At 35.3% G+C, this 23,234-nt stretch overlaps 3 protein-coding genes across 4 annotated transcripts; 2 read left to right on the top strand and 1 right to left on the bottom strand.

Moving 5' to 3' along the window:
• The first annotated feature begins 8,939 nt into the window (after positions 1–8,939).
• LOC110813468 (ninja-family protein AFP3-like) lies at positions 8,940–12,046 on the top strand. Of its 2 annotated transcripts, none has more exons than XM_022040634.2 (3): positions 8,940–9,204; positions 9,483–9,988; positions 11,344–12,046. In XM_022040634.2, exons 2-3 carry the CDS (start codon positions 9,502–9,504, stop codon positions 11,826–11,828), a joined length of 972 nt encoding a protein of 323 aa, XP_021896326.1. In that variant the 5' UTR covers positions 8,940–9,204; positions 9,483–9,501; the 3' UTR covers positions 11,829–12,046. The 2 variants fall into 2 exon arrangements, with proteins under 2 accessions (XP_021896326.1, XP_021896316.1); XM_022040624.2 differs by having other exon boundaries at positions 8,941–9,204; positions 9,488–9,988.
• Positions 12,047–12,546: 500 nt separating this feature from the next.
• On the top strand, positions 12,547–18,033 carry GDPD6 (PLC-like phosphodiesterases superfamily protein). The gene is made up of 9 exons (XM_022040655.2): positions 12,547–12,608; positions 12,694–12,785; positions 13,505–13,683; positions 13,934–14,117; positions 14,313–14,387; positions 15,992–16,101; positions 16,447–16,665; positions 17,012–17,167; positions 17,640–18,033. Exons 2-9 carry the CDS (start codon positions 12,773–12,775, stop codon positions 17,892–17,894), a joined length of 1,191 nt encoding a protein of 396 aa, XP_021896347.2. The 5' UTR covers positions 12,547–12,608; positions 12,694–12,772; the 3' UTR covers positions 17,895–18,033.
• Positions 18,034–18,542: 509 nt separating this feature from the next.
• RPA70B (RPA70-kDa subunit B) lies at positions 18,543–22,285 on the bottom strand. The gene is made up of 12 exons (XM_022040613.2): positions 21,989–22,285; positions 21,281–21,427; positions 20,950–21,168; positions 20,658–20,835; positions 20,275–20,545; positions 20,085–20,187; positions 19,859–19,983; positions 19,685–19,763; positions 19,456–19,600; positions 19,143–19,303; positions 18,938–19,055; positions 18,543–18,850 (listed from the first exon to the last, which is right to left on the bottom strand). The coding sequence occupies exons 1-12, from the start codon at positions 22,114–22,116 to the stop codon at positions 18,662–18,664; spliced, it is 1,863 nt and encodes a 620-aa protein (XP_021896305.1). The 5' UTR covers positions 22,117–22,285; the 3' UTR covers positions 18,543–18,661.
• Positions 22,286–23,234: the final 949 nt, after the last annotated feature.

The raw sequence follows: 23,234 nt of genomic DNA, 5'->3' as shown, positions 1-23,234 counted from the left end.
CCCGAAGTCTAAAACACAAGCTTAGAGCATATCCTCTAATGTGCAAATCGTTCTCTTTGATTGCCCATCGGTTTGAGAGTAGAATACGGTGTTAAGGGATAGTTTCGTTCTCATGGCTAAAAAATAGACCAAAATCGAGAAGTGAACCTAGGGTCTCTGTCGGATACTACTGACACTGGAACTCCATGTAACCTGACTATCTATTGGATATATAATTTTGCTAACTTGTCAAAAAGGTCGGTCATCTTAATAGCAAAGAAATGGGAAGACTTGGTAAACCGGTCGATAATTACACAAATGGCATCATGTCTTGGGTTTGTTTTAGGCAACCATGCTACAAAATCCATTGTGATATGTTCTGACTTCCACTCTGGGATCGATAATGGCTGAAGTAGCCTGTCTGGGCATTGATGCTCCGCTTTAACATGTTGTCATATTAGACACTTGGTAACAAAGTTAGTTACCTCCTTTATTATCCCACTCTACCAAAACTGGAATCGCAAACTATATTTTAGTACTTATAGGATGTATGTCGAACTTGGAGCTGTGACTCTCTGTCATGATGTCTCTTTTTAGTTCATTGTCATTTAAAATACACATCCTGTCTTGAAACTTGAGCAATCCATCGGCAGAGACTCAAAATTCTGGACGTACTCCCTGTTCTGCATCTTTCTCGAGGGTGACTATGGTGGAATCGGTTAACTGTACTTCTTTTATTCTCTAGATCAATTAGGGTTGGACAGTCAGGTGGACCAAGCATGCAACTCTCTTTAAGTCCTGAAGTCGTATCTATTGTACAGCCCCTATTACCCTGCATTCAGAAACTATTAGATGAGCTAACATACTTGCATTTTTCTACTTAGTGCGTCAACTACTCTATTGCCATTGCCCGGGTTACACAAGATATAACAATCATAATCCTTGAGGAGCTCTATCCAACGCCTCTTACGTATGTTCAGATCCTTTTGAGTGAATATGTGCTCAAGCTCTTATGGTCAGTAAAAATCTCAAAACTCTCCCCATACAAGTAATGGCGCTAGGTCTTCAAGGCATGGATAATGGCAGCAAGTTTCAAGTCAGGGGTGGGGTAATTTTTCTCATGACTCTTCAATTACCTAGACCCATAGGCTATGGCCTTACTATATTGCATTAGAACACAACCTAACCCCAGATAGGAGGTATCACTGTACACTGTATAACCCCCTGTCCCACTCGGTAAGGCCAACACGGGCGCAGTAGTCACTCGCTTCTTGAGTTCTGTAAAGCTTCTTTCGCAATCTACATTCTATTTAAACTTAACTTTTTTTGTGAGTCGGGTCAATGGAATGGCTAGACTGGAAAATCCTTATACGAACATGCGATAATAGCCTGTTATTCCCAGAAAGCTACGAATCTCCTTAACCGATGTCAATTTCTCTCATTCAAACACTGGCTCAATTTTTTTGGGATTCACTGATACTCTATCCCTTGATACATGTGCCCTAGAAAGGTAGTCTGCTCGAGGTAGAAACCACACTTACTCAATTTGGCATACAATTTCTTTTCCTTGAGAACCTACAAAACCTAAGTCAGGTGGTGAGCGTGTTCTTTTTTGCTCTTTGAATAGACCAGGATATCATTTATAAACACAATTTCTAGGAATTGTCTGAAAATCCTATTCATCAAGTCCATAAAAATAGTTGGTGCGTTGGTTAGTCCAAAAAGCATGACCAGGAACTCATAATATCTGTACCTGGTTCTAAAAGCTATCTTAGGAATGTCCTCTGCCCTGATCTTTACCTATTAGTAACCCGAATGCAAATCTATTTTGGAGAAGACCTGGGCACCCTACAACTGGTCAAAGAGATCATTAGTTATGTGGAGGGAGTACTTGTTCTTGATTGTGACCTCGTTTAATCCCCTCTAGTTAATACACAATCGTAACATTTCGTCCCCTTTCCTTACAAATGTGGCTTCGACACCCTATGGAGATACACTATACTGGATGGACCCATTGTCCTACAATTCATTGATCTGTTTCCTCTATTCTTCCATCTTGATACGACTTATGCGATAAAGGGCCACCAAGATAGGCTAGGTGTCAGACTAGAGATTTATGGTGAACTCAACTTCTCTATCCACCGACAGTCCATATAGTTTATTAGGGAACACATCAGAGAAGTCTCGGATTACTGAAATCTCTTAAATGCATACTTTTTTCTCAAGTTTGCCTAATATAGAGAAGACCACATAGTTAAACACTATGAAATGAGGAAATTATATTTAAAATTTTCATTAACTTGTAAATGACTATTCGTTAGAAGGGTTGAATAGAAGTTGCTTGTGGAAGCAATCTATAGTGGCGAGGTACGTCGTTAACCAGTTCATCTCCAAGATTATATCAAAGTCCCTCGTGTCAATCTTTATCAGATCCACACTTAATTTCCTATCTGCTTTATCTATGATACAAGCTTTATATATAACCTCCCCTAGTAGTGTCCTACTTCTAAAAGTGGACACAAACAATACAAAAATAAGTGTTTGTGTAAAGAATGGTTCCGAGAAACGCGGCTCTGATACCAACTATAAATACCCAGAATTAGAAGAAAAATAAATTTATAAATTTAATGTGGAACCGTATAATAACGTTAGGGTTTACATTCCTTTATACATAAATTTGAATACTCAATAGGGTTATGGAAATATTTATTTCATAGCGATTCATAAAAAAATAAAATAAATATATGAAAATAGTAAATAAATATTGTAGAGAGGTTAACCTCCACTAGCTCTTGATAGGTTCCGGAGGACACCTACTCATAGTCCTCCTGCTGATTAGGATCTAGATATTGATCTTCTTGATCTGAGATGGTTAATAGGGGTGAGCTATACTAGCCCAATAAGAATATCACACTACTCACTGATACGGAAACTGAAAGTTGGTAAAAAAATATAAAATGACTAATGAAACTGTTAATTTAAGTAAGTTTATTTATCATAAGAAAAATTATTTATTGCATACTTACCATTATGAGATTTTCAAAATCAACCTATAAAGATAATAACTCAAATAACATTATGATTTCTTATAGAAGTGAGCAAAGAACAACAAACTTCTTTTTTATCTACTTACTTGTGCATCTGGAGGTTCATAGGGATGTTTCCCTAAGCATGAACTCAATATCTAAACTTGTTCATTATTCGATCATCCCCATATCCCATTCAGTATGAGCGCTAAAAATGTCATCTCTCGGTACCCCATCCGGTGTGAAGGTGAACCGGACCGTCTCCATACCCTGTCTGATATGAGCACTAAAAATATCATCTCTCGATACTCTGTCTGATATGAGATGATGTTCACGGTAGGGTTCCCTATGTATCCAGTCCGTCCACCATCTCCCAGGATATCTAGTAAGACAATCATTTATTATTTCACATCATTAAGCAATTTTCTATTTATATATTAATTTCACATTTCACAATCAACCGTAAATCGCGCAAAACAAGCGATATATGTATCAAGAAAACACAACTGAATCATTTAATTATTTTAATATATTATCATATATTTAAAGCTGTATAAGCAAATAATCAGCTAAACATGATAAATAAATAACTAATCAGTTTCGGCTCCATTAGTGACCTCTAATTATTTCCAAAGTTTTCTAAATTTTACAGAATACCATAATATTGATTTTTAAGCTTCAATTTCATAACAGGGAATAGGGTGAGGGATTCTTACCAAAATCGGTGTCCGAAATATTATTCCTTCTACGCGCCTCCTAGTGGTCCCTAGATTTCTTGAATTTTTCTACAGAGATTAAACACGCTCCACGAACCTAAAAAATACCCAAAAATCTAAAATCAGTGTTAAAAATTCCTTCCGGCCAATTTTGGGATTTCAGCAACGGCACTGTCGCCGCAGGCGTCAGTTTGTATCGGTTTGGCCGTTTTTAGCCGATTTTGGCTGACTTTACACATATTCTTACAAAAAAACACGTTAGGAAACCTCAGTTGGCTAAAAAAAATCAAGAAACTGAAACCTACCGGTGGTTGGGTTTTCGGGTGCGGTGGCTCCACCGGCTCTCCTTTGCGGCTGGGATTCCTCATTCGGTCAACCTGTAGAAAATAGAACGGTGAACACAATGGTAGAGAAATTGCACAAAATAGGAACCAGGATGGGGCTCATCGGAGAAGGTTACGAGTTTTGGGCCGTCGCGGTCCTACCGGGCTTTACCCATAATTTTCGACTTACCGGCCGTTCATTTTGCTCCGATATGACCACAGGAGTGCTCAGAATCGAATTCTAAGTGGGTAGGATAATTTTTACCTTTTTTGGCGGTTGGAGGTGGCTCCGGTACAGTGGCGGTCGGCAGTCGACTTCCTTTTCTGGCATCTGGTCCTTCTTCTCCGACGGGGGGAGGCTGGCGGCTAAGGTTCGGGTTCTGTGTGATGCAAAATATTTATACTCATCCTGCTTTATTTTTGGCCATCTATCGCGATCGATCCCGTCCGTCCGATTGCGCCTAAGGAGGAAATGAATCTGGATCTTCATCGTATTTGATCTCGACCGTTTGATCGCGCCTAAGGGAAAGATAAATCTGGACCATTTATTGCGTTTGATCTCGATCATTCGATCATGCCTAAGGGAGAAATGGATTCGGACCATCCACGTACATGGGATCAATCTTAGACCGTCCGATCGCGGGGTATGCGGATCGCCAGCTTGGCCTTCTGCGTGGCACCGACATCAGCACGTCTGGCTATGCGGGATGCTCCGGTTCATCGAGGCTGCTGACTGAGCAGTCCTACATAGCTGAACTTTTTTTATTTGCACTTTGACCTCCTGTTTTTAATTTTTTAAAAAAAATACCATCGAACTCAAATTTTCACCTATTTTTCCCAAATTTATTTTCAATTTCGTCCCTAATTCATTTTTTCTCAAAAATTCAATCAAATTAAAATAAAATAAAATTTTCAATTATTATATATGTATATATATATTTATAATCCGTAAAAATTATCTCGTACCAATTTTTAGGCTCGGGTGTTACAGATAAACTCGAACCATATATTTAAGTTCATCATAATTTTTAACAAAAATAAATGCATGTCAATTTGGTCAGTTATTTTTATTTATCATTCTTAAAGCTCATACATTTCCCATATGAAAGTTTAAAATCTTCTCAAATTCAACCTTTTAGTTATATGTAATACTAATGTACACAAAATATTTAAATTTATTTGAATATATATTTATTATTATAAATTGAGATGGCTCAATTTTTAACTTGAAATTCACATGAAATATATCATATTTATAGCTACTTATACTAGTCCTATATTAAACTAATTGATATTATTATTGATAGTCTTTTACCCTTTAAAAACATTATTTATCATTTTATATAAAGACCTGAAACTTTTAAGAAATGAATATATATTGTATTAGTAAAAAAATAGCAGAGGTAATTCAGAATTTAATGTTTAATATTTCTTACACAATAAAGTAGAATACCTAAGAGGGGTGCAGGAATGTCCCTTTTAAAAAATTTAAATAACGGAATAAATAATTAAAACAAAATATAATTAAAAATCATATAGGGTTAACCTCCGTTAGGCAACTCTGATGGGATTTGGAAGACAATTTTATTCACAACTTTCTTACTGTTCAAGATCTGGATCTTAATTTTTCTAATATGAAATAGTTAAATAAGAGGAATGAGCTATACTAACATAGTAAGAATATCACACTTAACACCGACGTAGAAAACCAAAGGTTGATAAAAATTGTCAAACAACTAATAGAGCCATTATTTTTTTTAAAATAAATTTGTTTAACTTAAAAACCGTTATTTCATATATATCCTTATGAGTTTTCAAAATCGACATATGAAGACAATAACTCGAATAGCATTTCTATTTCACATTTAAAGGAATAATAGCAATAAACTTACCTCCTAACTTACTTACCAATACCTCTGGGAGTCCATAGGGATATCCTCTTACGCATAAACTCAATATCTTGTTATCAATCAACTAGTCGTCCCCATACCCTCTCGATAATGGGTTCTAAATATACCACCATCTTGATACCCCGTCCGATATGAGGATGATTTATACCTCCCGCTTCTGGTATAGGACTTTTCAACTCCGTTCGACTAAGACAATGTTCATGATAGAGTTTTTCTATGCACCGGGTCCATATACCCATACCCAAGGCACCCGATAAGCTTTTTAGCATACATATTCACATCATTCACCAGCCACCAATCACATGCAACAAACTTATTCTATATTTACATAATAATAGAGTGATACTTACACAAACAATATAAATTACTAGATTAACAATTAAGAGAGATATGATCAAGGTATTTATTGCAAGTAAATCACCAGATGAGAACAATACGGGAGTAGATAAACTAAATAAATAAGAAAGTAATTAAAATCAATAAATTAAAGTACACAATGTAACAGTAAGTATTTTAGGCAGTACATGAGAAAATAAATAACAAATTATGGCAAATATATACTGACCGATTTCAGCTCTACTGGTGACCTGTAATTAATTTAGGGATTTCTATCTTTTTACAAAACACACCATTTATTGATTATTAGTTTTTAATTTACTATAACAGGAGAAAAGAGCGAGGGATTCTTACCCCAGATCAGTGTTCGAAATATCGTTCTTTTCACTGTGCCTCCTGGCAGTTCTCGGATTTCTTGGGTTTCTCCTGCATAAATGAAAAATACACATCACGTATCCAAAAATACCTCAAAAAGGTTAAAATAAGTGTTTTTGAATTTTTCTGGCACGACAGTGCTCCCATGCTCCAGCATCGCCATGATCTGGTATTAGCTCCACCACCCACGGTGGCAGTTCCTCTTGGTCTAGTCATTTTCGGCTAGTTTAGGCATGTTTTGGCTAGTTTTGTATGGAAACCTACAAAAAACAAGGTTAAGGAGCCTCTGTCGGCTCAAAAAGAGGAAAATTAAGACTCTACCGGCAGAGGGCTTTCCCAGTGCAGCGTCTCTGTTGTTCCTCCTTTGCGGTCAAGATTTTTCTTCAGCTAACTTGTATCAGAAAGAAAAGATGAACAATATGATCAAAAAATTGAGGAAAACAGGAAACGGGAAGGGGGTCATCGAAGGGGTTTTCGGGTTGCGGCCGGGCAGCTCAATCGAGCTCTGCTCACATATTCTGACTCACTCGTTGCCCTTTTGTCTCCGATATAGGTGTGGGGAGGTTCAAAATTCAATTCCGAGCGAAAGGAAAAAAAATTCTACTTTTTTCGATATCGGTGGTGGCTCCGGTGCGGCAGCGATGGTGTCCCTCCGGCGGCTTAGCTTCCCTCCGCGCCCTTCTTCTTCTTCTCCGGTCAGGGTTGTTAGCTAGGGTTTTGGGAGCCGACTAAAGAGAGGTTTAAATACCTCTCTTTCCCTTATCTTGGCTGTTCATTCACGTCGACGTGGAGCAAGTAGGGTCATCCGATTCGAAGCCTGTTTAGGCCAATCCGTGTGCAAATCTGGGCCATATATCGTGATCAAATCCAACTGTCTGATCGCATCTGAAGAGGAAACGGATCTGGACCGTCTGTGACCGCAGGATGTGATCTGGACCGTTGGATCGCCCAGGCACGTGGATCACTCGCGTGGCTCCCGCATGGAGCCAATGCCGGCATGTCTGCCACGCGACGCGTTTTGACTCGTCGTTGCTGCTAATGTGGCCATCCTACGTAGCTCATATTTCTTATTTTTATAGTTTAACCCATGTTTTAAATTTTTCTTTCAAATATACTCCTCCTTATTTATATTTTCATCATATTTTTCTAAAATTAATTTCAATTTCATCCTAAATCCATATTTCTCCACAAATTTAAAAAATAAAAGAATTAAATCGTTTTAATTTATTATTTTGTTAATATTAAATCATCATAGACCAAATTTTTGAGTTCGAATATTATATTTTAACAATATTAGAAAACCTTATAATTATTCGATTGAAATAAAAATATACGATAAGAATATAAAATTGAAATAAATTAGAACATAATTTAATATTATAATTTATAAAAGTAAGTAAACTTATTTAATCATTTATATATTTTATTGAACCAAAAGTATTCCCACATATTATAATTAGAAAACAGGCACTGCGGCGCGTGAAGTTTCAGCATCATCTGACTACATCCTCGCGGCTGGAGAGGGTATGATGATATCATCGGTACGAGGCAATCCCGACGAGCTGCTGTCTACTTGCCAATTGCCATGACAAACGAAAAACTCTAACGATCCAAAAACCTGACACGTGTCCACTTTCTAACTTCTTCTAGCCACGTGGCGTTCTCTGAGGCTACCGGTACTCTCCTCATAAATAAAGCAGAATTTACAATTTGGAGAAGAGTCACCCGGTGGGTCCCATCCCGATATTTCACCAATTCCTCGCCGCGTTTTTTTGTTTTTTAAGCCGCGCTTTTCAAATTTTATGTAATTTTTTTTAATTTTTTAATAAAATTTCTATTTTTTTAATAATTTCTGTACTCTACTGTTTTTAATAATTTTCTTTCAAATATTTTATTTTCTTTTATTTTTTAACTAATGATTATCAAACACGATTGATGAAATAGGCATATATATACATCAATATATATATGTACATTAGTGATTACGTGGCAAGATCATAGTGTTGCAAAAAGCTTTGGGATACGGGAACTTAGAGACATTTAGGGAAGTATCCTAGCTCAATTTCTAAAGCACATCTGCTCTGCTGTCTCTGCAGTTTGACGTTACAGATTCTCCATCGATTGACACGTGTCATCATCTCCGCACTCCCCATCCACTGTTTTCCTTTTGTTTCGTCCCACGTTGGAAACTTGCCCCGAAACGTATTTCTATTTTCCTTAATTTTACCAAATTGCCCCTTCCTTTTTCGAATATTTACAAGGAGCGTTACAGGTGTTGCAGGTGAAGTCATTGAGGCCAGCAACTTGCAGGAAAAAAGAGAGAGAACACAACCAGAGTTCTAACCGTAAGTTGATACGACTCTTTCCGTTTCTCCAAAGGTCGCCACGTCGCCGTTTTGAGCTTTGTCCTTGTTTTCTTTATATACCCAAACCAGCTCACTGTCTGTCACCCTTTCTGCCTTTTCATCTTCTTTATTTTCTCATCTCCGGCCGGTTCTCGTCGGAGTTCTTTCTTCCAGTGACGGTGAACAAAGTTTTCGTAAGTTCTTACTCTCTTGGTATTTTCTTTCAGCTGCTTCTTCTTTGTCAAAGGAAGAGAATATGACATTTTGTTTACACTCTGTTTTCTGCTAAATTAATCTTGTGGTTCACTCTTTTGTTCATTTTATACTGATTCCGAGCCTGCCTTGGTCTGTATGTCATCTATTTCTCTCTTCATTTCTTCAAATTCTTACTTGGTTATAAGCTCATTTTCACGTTAAATGCCTCTGTTTTGGAAAAAGAAAGATTAACTCTGTTTTTTTTTTTTCCTTCAAGTTCAGTTTTAATCACTCTAATGGCGGAAGCAAACAAGAAGAAGCTTCACCAACTGCATAGCTTCGGTCCAGATAAGGAGAGCCCTACTGATCTTCTACACAAATGTTCACCAGAGAAAACCCAAATCACCAACCTCGAACAAGAAACAGACCTCAATCTAGGTCTCTCTTTGGGCGGAATCTACACCCAAAAAAACACCGGAGAGAAGCTTTTTCTAGCTAGATCATCGTCGATAGCCGGAGTTATGTCGCTCGGAAAAGACTCCGGTGAGGTCGACGTGCAGGTAAACAGCTTTCTTTCGCTCTCAAGATCTTGCTCGCTGCCAACAGGGGTAGAGCAGGAACATAGACAGGTGGACCTGAGGAAATTGCTGGCGATGAAGCAGGCTGGGAAGAAGACGGAGGAGCAGAAGAAGAAGAATTGGATTTCTAAAAGCTCTCTCCTCCATCCTTCCCTTCTTCAAATTAACTCACAAGAACGTTCTTCTGCAAACAGAAAACTTATAGGTAATTTTCTCTTATTTTCCTTTCTTTTTTACTTAAATTTTATGAGTACACACACATATACACGCTTGCATATATATGCTTCCCCTGTATAGAAGATAGTATGTAATCATATTTGGTAGAAAATATTCTCAATGTTCTATTCAAAATTGATCTCCTAGGCTTTGGAATTTAGATGATTGTCTTTGAATCAGCTGAAAATGGGTGAAATTCAAGAATTGTTTATTTCACTAAATAATTTTATAGACAACCAGATAATTTGCTGCAAAAATGGTTAAAATATGATAGTTCATATCAGTTTGCTTTTTGAAAAAAAAAAAGATAATTTGTGTTAAATAACTAAGTTATATCGATAAGTAATATGTTCCGAAACACGTTTAGAGACAATTGGCTTTGTCAAATTATCTGTCGAGCATTGAACTGTGTGAATGATGTTTAATTGAATTTGATTACATAAACTACTCTCCTTCTAATGCATGCTCATCTAGGAAAGTTAAGTAGCATTTGGGTGCAGATTTGACCTTAGAATAAACTTTAGTTAATCAAGGAAGAAGATTACAAAATTGTGGAACTTAGTTTTGAATTTGTTCGGAAGAAATCTTTTTGTTGGTATGAAAGTTGTAGATGACAAAATCATACCTTTGGAATTGTGCACAAACAAGCCAATAAGAGACAACGAAGAAGGTAAACCCTGCCCACATATCAATGGAAATGCCTGATAATACATAGTATTATTCCATAATGTAGCTTTATCTTCAAATAATTATGAGAATGTTCCTCCAATTTTATACAATTTGATTTGATCTCCTAGAACATTTGATTGAACTAATGAATTGGAAGATGTAAGAATCCTTCAATTTTGAGAGCATAATTGATGGTTTCAACATTATTCTGATAGTTTTTACCATTTATGATGGGTTTAGGCTAACGCAGAGATTTTTTTTTAAAACTCCAAGATCCCTTGTTCTTCCTCGGATTATTGTTTTAGTACAATACCATGTTTTTGAAGGTTTCTTACTACTAGCTCGTTTTCTGTCTTAACGCTGCAGATGTCTTGAACCTGTAATTCTGTCTATTGACATTAAGAAAAAAAAGATTCTCCATTCTATGCTTGTTAGAATTGAGAAAATTTTCTTATATACGAAAATAGGTTATCCTGAATCGACGCAAAATATTTTCCAAAAATTGTGTGTATGCATATGCTATGCAAGACATCCTTTAGTGCGAGCACATTTCTAAATTATCAAGAAGGAATATTGTTCGAGGTGGATGAAACAAAAAATCAATCTTCTTATACTGATATATGCAGAGTTAGTTTGCATATCTAAAAGTTTCTAACCTACATTAATATCCTGCAGGGCTAGAAAGTACCTCTACTGCTAAGGGCCCTAGCAGCTCTCTGCTATTGCCTGGACCAAAAGATGCAGAACTTCAAATCACTTCTGGGATGCTCAGAAACGGAGCAGCAGAGGGTTCTGGTGATTCTATTTCACCATCCGAACCAAGAAATGCACAAACTGCACTTACCATTGGGACAACCAGGAAATCAACCTGGCCTGCAGCAGAAAATACTCCAAACATTACTCGATCCAAGAAGGCGAAAATTGCCAACGATATGGACGTGATGAAACAGATGCCGAGTGTGACAACCATCGGAGATGGACCGAACGGGAGGAGAGTAGAAGGGTTTTTGTACAAGTACATGAAAGGTCAAGTGAGTATAGTGTGTGTTTGCCATGGCAGCTTCTTGTCTCCAGCAGAATTTGTAAAGCATGCTGGCGGTAAAGATGTTTCGAATCCGATGAAACACATCAGTGTTTTTCCAACATCTTTTTCTTATTAGATTATATGAGAGTTGTGGCTGCCATTGTCATCCCCATGAAGCTCCTGGTTGGTTTCTTCTTTGTTCTTCTTCTCTGTACAAGGCAATTTCCCAGTAAGATGATGGGCTTTTTTTTTTTTTCTCTTTGTTTAAGTTTTGTTGATGCTGAAGGTAGTCTCTCTATAGGTGGTAAGAAAGGTACTTTTCATTCTCAATTTTATTCTTTTGGCTTCTGTTTATTTCCTTAAAATAATAGGTTAAAATAGGATTTAAATTCTAATTATCATATTGGAATTATCACATTCTTATAAAGAATACTATATCAGCTGATATATATGTATATATTCGATTTATTAGCATTTTATTATGAGTACCCAAGTAAGAATCTGGATTTGAATTGGCCCATTTGTCAATACTTTATCTAAATAAATTTATCAATTTGACAATATTAGCAAATGGATAAATGAAAAAAAGTTTGACCCTTCTGAAAATATTACCTAAAAGATTTGCCCAGTTCACAATAAGAACAAAGCAAAAACTGAAAAGAACAATTTGACAATTTTACCAAAACGTCAAATTTAACCGAGTCCTACAAAAAAGGGAATCTATCACATAGCATTCAATCATAAACGACAGTCCAATGATCACCTTCCACGTCATTGCGTTGACCAAAAACCATTGGACTGCCAGGAAAACTATTTATCCTAATAACACAGAATCCAAAATTAAAAATCGCATCATTAACCAAAAAAGAGGAAGAGAAGGCGGCGAATCTACGAGGCATATCCTCTAAGATTACAGGTAGATCCACGGCATTTGGTTCCAGTGCTAGCGTATTATGGTACATAAAGATACATATTATAATCACATTTTGAATATCATGAAGAGAGGGGAGGACTTGTAACTTTGGAAGAGGAGAAACAGACTCATTGAAGGAGAAAGGGAGATAAGGCAAATCCATCGCCATGGGTTTGCCAGGTAAGCTCTAAGCTTTAATTTTAATAAATAGTTTTTTATTTTGGCTTTTGATTTTCTGTTGTTTGAGTCTTTTAGCATGTTTTTTATTGTGACATGTTTTTTCACATTCAAATTTTATTGTTTCAGGCTCATTTTGTAATCCATTTCCCCTTAGTTGATAAGATATCTGGGTTATGCTGTTCTGCAGTTTGTTTTATATAAATGGGGAATTTATTGCTTCGAATTCTGGTTCTAGTTCTGTTATTAGCTCATTGTTTCTTTAGCATATGTAATTTCGGGGTTTTTACGTCTTCCCGTGTGTATAGATATAAAGCGTATATATAACATATATCAATCTTTGAAGCCGTCAGTTAATTCGCATGTGAGAATTTCTGGGTTTTATGGGTCTATGAAGCTTGCCATTAATATGTTGCTTATACCATTCTTTTTAACCGCTGTAATAATTGGGTATTATATATAGCTTTATGTTGATGGTTGAATTTAAGAGAGAAGTTTATGTTTATTTTTTTCTTTTCTGCTTACTCTGTGATATGGAATATTGCCAAAGTTGCTGTATGTTTCCTGAGTTTTAGCAATTGCATTCGGTGGAGATATTAAAAGAAAAGAAATCAATTCTATTTTATTCAAATAGATACAGCAATTTCTTTTACTTATTTACAATTCCTTTACTGTGTTCATGATATGTAATGGGTCTGATTCATCATCCTAACATTTGACAGACTTTGCACCATTGATATTTCTGTCACTCATAGCTGGCAGTGTAGCAAGACCTTTATATCCACTCCCTAGTAAAGCAGGAAATGATAATAGACAGCCACTGCAAACTTCTCGTGCATATAACATTGCTCATAGGGGTTCAAATGGCGAGATCCCGGAAGAAACTGCAGCAGCATATATGGTATGCATGAGAATCGAGTGTTAATATGTTGGTTCTTTTGCTTCTTTTGATTCCAAAGCATCTACCTTTTGAGCAAAAATTTTATGTAAATTTCTATTACTTTGTTCTTCTCTTCTAATGTGTCAATTTTTAATGGTCAGGCTCCTATTTGATCAGTGATTTTTGTGTTTGAAATCTTTTGCTTGTTTCCTGACATTTGTTTCACTCCCTATGTGAATTACCCACCTGAAAATATGAATGCTTCTTGCAGAGAGCCATTGATGAAGGTGCAGACTTCATAGAAACAGATATCTCATCCACCAAAGATGGTGTTCTCATATGCTTCCATGATGTTACCCTTGATGAGACAACTGATATCGCAGAACACAAGGAATTCAGGAATCGTAAAAGGACGTATGAGGTCCAGGGTTTCAATATTACTGGTTTTTTCACTGGTATAGTAGCTATTTTGCTTCCAGTTCCTCTGAAACCTTATCATATTTTTTTATGTTTACTTAATGTGTATCCGATGCTTCTACGACCTGTTATTAGCCTAAACACACTCAGCAGGATTTTTAAATTTGCCGTCGTTTCATTCCAGGTGTGTTTATACCTGTATTTTGAACTTTTGCTTCTTAATTCGTGCACAGTTGACTTCACATTGGAAGAGCTAAAGACATTACGAGTGAAGCAGAGATATAGCTTCCGTGATCAACAATACAATGGTGAGTTTCTCCCAACTATATTACATGTATTTGAAATTCGGTCAATGATCTGCTATCTAAATTTTAAAGTTCAAGCTATTTCTTCTGTTTCCAACCATATAGTTTTGGAGAATGATATTTATCACAAGGAACTTAAAAATAATTCTGAATTCTCCTTGGTCATGTAGGCTTTCAACTTGCCTATAAAATTCTATTTGGTTAATTCTCATTTAATTCTTAGTCAATTTTTTATTTTAATTCTTATATTAGGTTATGTTTCGTACACCTCTAGAATTTTTACGAAATTCTTTGCAAATTCATACATAATTTAATATAAGATGGTAAACTTCACATTAAATCATAAAAATTGACCTCTATATGAAATTCCAAGTGGAATTTGGAGAACACATTAGCTGATCGAATTTGAAATGTATTCTTCCAATTCTACAAGGTTATTTTTTTTTTTAATTTAAACTCTGCTTGTCCGAAAAGTGTATACTTGCAAAGAATTATACAAATTTTCTAAATTTATTTCAAATTTAGCCTTAATCTCAATATACATAATTAGAATATTTAGTGTTTGAGTTACCACCACACTTACCATGAATTTCTTAATGATAGGATTCCAACCCACACCTAGGGATTGACTTCCAACCATCAAGGAATTAAACTGGGATAATGCTAAACAGATTATGTTCTAATTATGCATAGGACTAATATTATTTCAAAAGAAAAAAACTATGCGTTAGACTAATTGAAAATTATAACTGAGAATTAACTAGGATGCTAGGAAAATATTATTGTTAAGTTCTATACAGCAAGAAGATGCTCAAAAGATGAAGAGAAATTTAATCATATATTTAGATGTTATATTGCATCTAATAACATATCTTAAGGTACATGTTATGTGTAATAATTCTGCATTTTATGTATTTAAATATGTGCGTGCTTTAGTTGAAGGATAAGATAGAGGAGAATAAGGAGGAGTTGTTAGTTACTTAAGTCTGGAAATTAGGATAAAATTCCTGAATAATTCCAGAGACTAACTGCTCCTCATTTGCTGGATTTTATGTAATTAAGTAAATGAGAACCAGAACAACTGCGTCTCATCCCTCTGGTGTGAAAACTGCTTGCTGTCTCTGAAATGGATGTACAGAAAAACTTGTCAAAAAAATTTCTTGAGTGCTTTAACAGGAGATCACTGAATTCTCTCTTAGCGAGCCCATATTATTAACAAAAATCCCGTAACAAGATCAGTAAATTAGGACCATAAAAATATGGATTAACATTTTATATTCTTTACAAGAATATTTAGATTGTTATATTATTCATGCGATAGTTTTCCATGCAAAGACTTATCTTTGTCATTGCATTATTTGTTGCAAATTATCTCATTCTGCAGTATTTCATGGTTTTGCCTCAGACTATTCCAAGATTGTTTACAAATTCTACTTATACTGTGTTGTCCCCTTTGCTATATTCTTTATTTAATGCACACAGTCCATGCAGATATAGAAAAAGTACCATATTATACTTTGTCATTTTTATATTTGCGAAAGAAACCTATTACCTTCTAATGCAGATGAAAGAGAACTAAAATATATCTCTACTGGTACATTTGTCAGGAAAATTCCAGATTATTACTTTCGAGGAGTTCATTGCAATTGCACTAGATGCCCCGCGAGTCGTTGGAATATATCCAGAGATTAAAAGTCCAGTTTTTGTAAACCAGCATGTGAGTAGTTTCCTTGTTGGACTGCCATAAACAAAAAGGCTGAAACCACTTGTCCCTATCTGGTAAAATTGACTCCCTTGGGAATACTGCGGTGTCACTTTTTCTGTCTGGTAATAAATGAGATTTTGTAAATAGACTGAACTGACTTGGGAGGAAGTGGAGCAGTTCAGTACCCTTAATTAAACTTAGTGATGTTTCCAGAATTTGTTAGATAAGATGTATCAGGCTATGAAAATGGGGGGTGTGATTCATATCTTGATTTTTAAAATTTCTGAGGCACCTCTGTGGAAAAATTCTGCATGCAACACTTGCTTCTGTTAATTCTTGAACTGTTAACATTGACAGGTGAAATGGCCAGGCAGCAAGAAATTTGAGGACGAGTTTGTGCAGACACTTAAGAAGTATGGATATGGAGGTTCATATATGTCGAAAAATTGGTCGAAACAACCAGTTTTCATCCAGTCCTTTGCTCCAACTTCACTTGTGTATATATCAAATATGACAGACTCACCTAAAATCTTCTTAATAGATGATGTTACCATCCCAACTCAAGACACTAATCAGGTTTATTCTCAGGAGATTCTTCCTACCACTGCATGCTCAGTTTATTTGGGACTTCTCTGCATGTCTTTTCACTTTTCACCAAATGAAATATTCAAGTCAAATACAGGGTCAGGATGAGTATATTAGTGATACAATATCTCTAGTAACCAATCCTTTTCATCAACCAATTTGAACTTCTTTTTTCCCCCTTGAACGAGTATTTTATCTTGATCTGTATGCTGAATCAGTACGTACATTTAAATAGAGCTATGTAGCAAACTAACCGCTGTCTCTATTGTCTGTTTTGTGCTACATAATTCTGTTCGTAATAACTCTAATGCAAGAAAATGCAAATGATGGTGTGCAGTCATACTGGGAGATAACGTCCGATGCTTATCTGGACTTCATTAAGGACTACGTCGTCGGCATCGGACCTTGGAAAGATACCATAGTTCCTGTAGTCAATAATTATTTGCAGACACCTACAGATCTTGTCGCAAGAACACATGCTCGTAACCTACAGGTATCTTTCTTTTCTGACTAATCATTATCTTACTAAAATCCCCTTCAGGACATTCTATTGAATTATTGTCAGTCTGATTAGCTCTAACTCTACGATTACAAGATATTCGTTTAAATAAATTCTTTGTCCAATTACTTCCACTTTTACATGTTTGGTTACATTTTTATATAACTCGTTTTCTTTTCTAGCCATAGTGGCTTTGTAAGAAAAAACATAGTAGCAGATTACAGAAACATCATTGATGTACTTTTTTTTTCTTTTTTTTTTCTTAAAAACAATTCATGTACTTGAATGTGTTTGATTTTTGAGCTTACCTTATTTTAATTTTATATTTGTAAAATTTTAACCTATGGTGTGAGTTTTCGCCTTTTATAATATGTATTTTAGCTTCCTTCAGTTTTTAATTGTTTACAATTCACCCGCTGTCTCCAGTAGCTAAACTACAGATTTTTGTGGTGACTTGGAAATTCAGGTCCATCCCTACACTTTCCGGTCCGAAAACAGTTTCTTACACTATGACTTTCATCAAGACCCGTTTATGGAATATGATTACTGGATTAACAAGATAGGAGTCGACGGACTGTTCACAGATTTTACAGGCAGCCTCCATAATTATCAGGAACTGGTGTCTCCTCTTCACGAAGATGATAGGGATGATAAAAAGTCATCTGGCTTATTGCACAAAATTGCATTGTTAGTCTCCCCCTTTTCCAAGTCACGAGTGTGAATTGAAGTAATTGTTTGTTCATATGTTACAGAGAATATCTTTGGTCAAAAATATTTGTTGACATTGCATTGATAGAGAAGATAGTTTCAGGAAGTTTGTGTTTGCAGTATGCATAATATATGTGATATATATTTTTCTATTGGGATCATTATTTTAAAGTCTTGTTATATATTATTATCTGAATTTTTTGTTTGACAATTATGTTTATTATAATTTCCAAAAAGGGTCGACGGTCATTTCAACAGATACCAAAAGAAATAATAATAATATTAGTTCAATTATCTTTTTAACATACAAAAGAAGAGATTCTTGGTTTAGCACTGTAAAAAATGTGTGTAAGTTGCTTACATAGTTATAGCTTTGTTACTTGAGCACTAAAAAATTATAATAACAATAATCTTTTTCTCATGTAAAGTGGCATCTACTAAATTGCAAGTAATACTAAATAAAGTACATGCACACTTTAAAAAAATAACCAGAGTAAACTAACTACTAATTCACTAAACAATTAATATGTTCACTTTTCTTTACAAAAGTTCTTATTCAATTTGAATGTTTTAAATGTATTTGTCCAACTGCCATATTGTTACCGTGACTGCAATAAGCACACCAAGCATATGCAACAGTATCATCTCAGAACATAGCATGTGCAACAAAACTATTTGCATTGAATTGATTTCCTGAGGAATATATATGTTACAAGCTGTGAGAAAATCAGTAAGAATCCAAAACTAATAATGTTAATCAGGTACATCCTAATCAAAGAATTACTTCATTTTAGATATCTCTTCAAGCAAAAGTCTAGATTCAGTAGCAAAATCAACAGGTGCAACTGTCCTAAGAGTTATCCTTTGCCGTTTCTCACCATTGTACTCGTTCTGCGCAATGCTGACCCGGAAGAGATGGTGTTTCCATGTAGCTTGTTTCAGTTTCAACTCGTATTCACCATCTTCTCCCTGTTGAAAATGACAAAAGCAATGTTAAGAAAATTGCAGGCTAGTTGTTCTTTTCAATGCTTGAAGTTATATTGGTAATCTACTCACATATCTCAGTTTATCAAGCTCCTCGGCAGGGCATCCGATGATCTTTTCAGCTTCTTCGTTGAAGGCAGAAACCCATGCTTCACCACTTGAATCAGATACTTTCAACACCGTTATATACCTGACAGTAAATAGAAAATATAATTGAAGAAATCCACTGGAAGAAAAATTTACTAAATTCAAATTAAAGTGCAATTTCTTATCTCACCTCAAATTGCATTCTTTATCACTTTTCTGGCACCCTTCACACCAATACCCAGAATCAATAGCCTCAATCACTTTCTTGTTGCAAGTTTTACAAGCACGGTACCACATTGCCTGGTCAGCCTTAATGAAACTTACGAATGCTCTGGTGCTAAAAAATGCAGGCTGCAAAAACACCCAAAAAACTCATTTTATCAACAATTAACAGATTTATAACCCATTACAAGAACCAACTGGTGGTAGTTTAGCACAAAATAGATATCAAGAAATGAACTGAAAATAATTTATCATGTCCTGGAAAGTCAATAATCAGATACCTTGCCGTCGCCCAAGGCTGGATTGCTGGTCAAATGAGAAAGAGTAACTCGATCAGAGTACACAGACCTCGTGGCACTATTGGATGAAGGACTCATGCCAGTGCCAACAGAGGCCATTGAGGTCCCTTTACCTTCAGACTCGTACCTACAAACAATTGAGAATATAGGTTGTGAACACAGGGAGACTAAGAGAGAAGGAATTTTTACGATTCTGATTACAAAATCATACCAATATCTCAACTTGTTAGCGTCAGGTGTATCTGGATTGATCAGCACTGTGCTTTTGCCTATTGTAGACAAAGATACACCTGCAACGGCAACATCAGGAACTCATAATAATTTATTTCTCTTAAAGAAATCCACATTCCATGACAAACCAGTTTATGATCCAGCTCCAACTAACCTTGAAAATCTCCAACTTTAAGAGCCTTGATGGCCACTACAGGAGATTTATCAGCCAAGTCAAGCAATTCCTGACCAACACCACTTGCAAGCTGATTCCATAGTGAAACAACAACAGTCTTCTTCCTGCATCATAAATTGAACATGTTATGATGTTTAAAAGGAAACCATGTGAAGATGAGTGATATGGAATATATGTATAGACAAGTAATATATAATGTACATACGTCTCATCTGCAACAGTTATGTCACGCTTTGGAATAATTTCATTGTCACTCTTCCTTCTGATGCTCATTGTAGGAGAAACACTTTGAACAACCCCAATAATATCTAATGTCCAAGGCAAAAATAATAGCATTATTAAAGGAAAAAGAAACAGAGAAGACAAGTCAGTACAATCTTGAGGAAGCATCTCACCAACAAGTTCCTTCTGATTGACATAGGGGCCCAACTCATCAATGGGCACAAAATTGAATTTTGTTTCTGGAATAAAAGTCTCTTCATTACTTGCTTCTTCTACCTCGGAATTCTCATTCAAGGTCATTTCATAATCATTCTGTACGGTCTTGAACTGCTTGTTGGCAACTTTAAGAGTTCCCCTTGATATGAAATAGACCTTCCCTAGCTGGAACTTCTCAAAGAATTTCTTTGCAGCCTCATTGAACATTGTGGCCTGAATTTGAGTGCCCTGTATCAAGAAAATGAAATTATATATTGCTCACAACATCCATTAAAAACGTCAAGGAATTCAAAGATAGTAAGAAATTTTAGCAGAATTATAACAAAATTATTCAGCTTACATCTTCATCTGTCAGCTCGACATTGAAGACACACCCTTCTCCTCTAGCATTCCTATAAGTACGCATGTTTCCTTTGCTTGTCACCCGAACTTTTATGGTCCAATTCCCTTGGTAAGGGTTCAAGGAAACAAGAGGATGAACTCTTCTGGTGATGGCCATTCGAGCAGCAGGAGCCACACTAAATGTCATCAAATAAATGGAAGTAAATAAAGATATCCCACCAATTCACACACAAACAACTCAACAAACGATCAAAATGAATAGAGTGGATTGAATTGAACAAGAAACTCACTTTCCACGCTGTTCATGGACTATTTGAGCCACAGACCTAGAAACCATCTCTTGCTTTGGCTTTAGGTTGAACCCAGTGGTTTCTCTTGTGATTTCATTATTGACATCAGTTTCCTGCTTTGGCTTCAATAAAATCCCAGCTTCTTCAGTTTTGACCTCAGTTTTCAGTTCCATCTCAAGTGCGGGGGAAACCACCTCGCACTTTGTCACGATTAAATACCTGGAACCATTTACACCCGTTTCAATTAAAATCCGAGTTAATCCAAAAAAATCTTGTACCACCTCGAAGGAACACATTATGAGATAAGATTAAAGGTAAACTTGGTTCTTACTTCTCTGATTTACTTGGGATATCGTTTAGAGTATAATCAAGAATCCGAATGAGACCAAGGTTTTGTATTTTCCCAGAGATGATCTCAGATGTCAAATTTGATGGGAATATTGCTTTTAGCTTCATCTTTCCATCACTGGCGTTGAACCTGCAACAAACCAACAAGGAAAGGAAAAATCGCATTAGCATCCTTTTAGCGAAAGCATGCGCTTCCAGAGAGAGAGAGAGAGAGAGAGAGAGAACTAAATTTAGTTTTAGTAGGTAAAACTAATAAGCAGAGGCCACGCACAGACACAAATCAAGTAAAATGAGATAACTGGAACTAAGGAAAATCCATCGGCAAAACTAATAGCAGACGGCACTCAATTCTTCTGTTGGCGAGGATCATGGAAACCCTAGTGTTTTCAGGAGATAAAAAAAGAAAGAAAAAGAAACGCAAGACAGAACCATAAAACAAAATGGTCTTCCCTTTCAGCAAAATTCTTACAGCTCCCCAGCGAAACTCAAGAGTCAAAGAGGAGATACTTAGAAAAGTTCAGTATAAATTTATGTAAACCCATTATAAAGTTGAAAAATCCAATTTCAATGCATTTAACAGACGCGAAAAAACACTCAGAAGGAAATGAGATCCAACTCTTCATCGAATCAGATTAACGCGAAATCATTGTTACAAAACAGCAATACTTAAGAGACGCAAAAAGGAACTCACGTGTATCGATTTCCAGTAGACTTGAGATCCAAAACCTGAACGACGAGCTCAGGGACGCCAGATGATGAATCTGGAGATGGATTTGAAAGGATGATCGATATAGCATCTGGGGTCACTGTCTCGGCCATTCTCTCTCTCTAAACTACACCTTTCCCTCCACAGGCTCAGTCGTGAGGAGATGAACGGCGAAGAAATGAAGGTAAGAAGAAGAATGAAGATTAGCTGTGATGTGAGAGAGAAAGTAAAGGAGGAAGGGTTTTGTATATGTTGATTTTGAGCGCCAATTTTCACAATTTCCAGCGATCTCCGCGCGATTTTAAATCTGTGTTTTTCGCGCGGGAAATTTTAAGCGTTTTCGATTTTTAACCTTTTTGTTTCAGATGGCGTCAACATGTCAATTTTAGATGGCGCCAAAAATATTTGTTCCCCCAATTTATGATTTTACCCCTCAGATTTATATTTATTTACCATGGTGCTTGTTTCAAATAAATATTATTTAATTAATTTACATTAAATTTAAATTTAATATTAATGAATTAATATTATATAAGTCTACTATTAATAAATATTATTTAAATCTCATTTTCTAAACAAAAAATTATAAATTTAAGTAATAATATTTTTGTATATATTTTTATTTATAAATTATCTATAATATATATATGTATATGTATTTTGTACTAAAAAATATTAAATAAATTTAAAATTTTATTAATTAATACAGTATAAAATTAATAAAAATTAATTAAAAATATTATTCATCTCTTTGATCATAAATTATTTTTTAAAGTTATTTCTGATTTTAATAACATTTAGTCAATTTCATTTTTTAAAAAAAAAATAAAAGTAAAAAGTCTTCTGAAAATGATAATTAAATCTTTATATAATAAATATATGGGTGAATTATATTTTGCTTCTTAAACCTGTATTTCATATAAATTACCAGAATTTTCATATATTTTTCTAAAAGAAAATTAACATAAAAATGTCCATAAATATATAAACTACATAATTTGATACGAAAAAAATTGAATAAATATACAACCATAACGTAATATAATACGAATTTTTATACAACCATAGTTATAGGAAACAAAAAAAAAATGTGTGTATATATATAGTCAAAAATACCACCAGTATACTATCATCAGTATCATATAAATCATAGACGTTATCATATTGTTAATAATAGATTCTTTATAATATTTGTGACAATTATATGTTTTGTTGCTTGTACTGTAACATA

This window comes from Carica papaya, chromosome 9, assembly GCF_054855325.1.
Source record: "Carica papaya isolate Zhongbai chromosome 9, ASM5485532v1, whole genome shotgun sequence".
NCBI classification, from domain to species: domain Eukaryota; kingdom Viridiplantae; phylum Streptophyta; class Magnoliopsida; order Brassicales; family Caricaceae; genus Carica; species Carica papaya.
The sequence above is the reverse complement of the archived record's forward strand: the minus strand, read 5'-3'. Positions and strand labels throughout refer to the sequence as shown.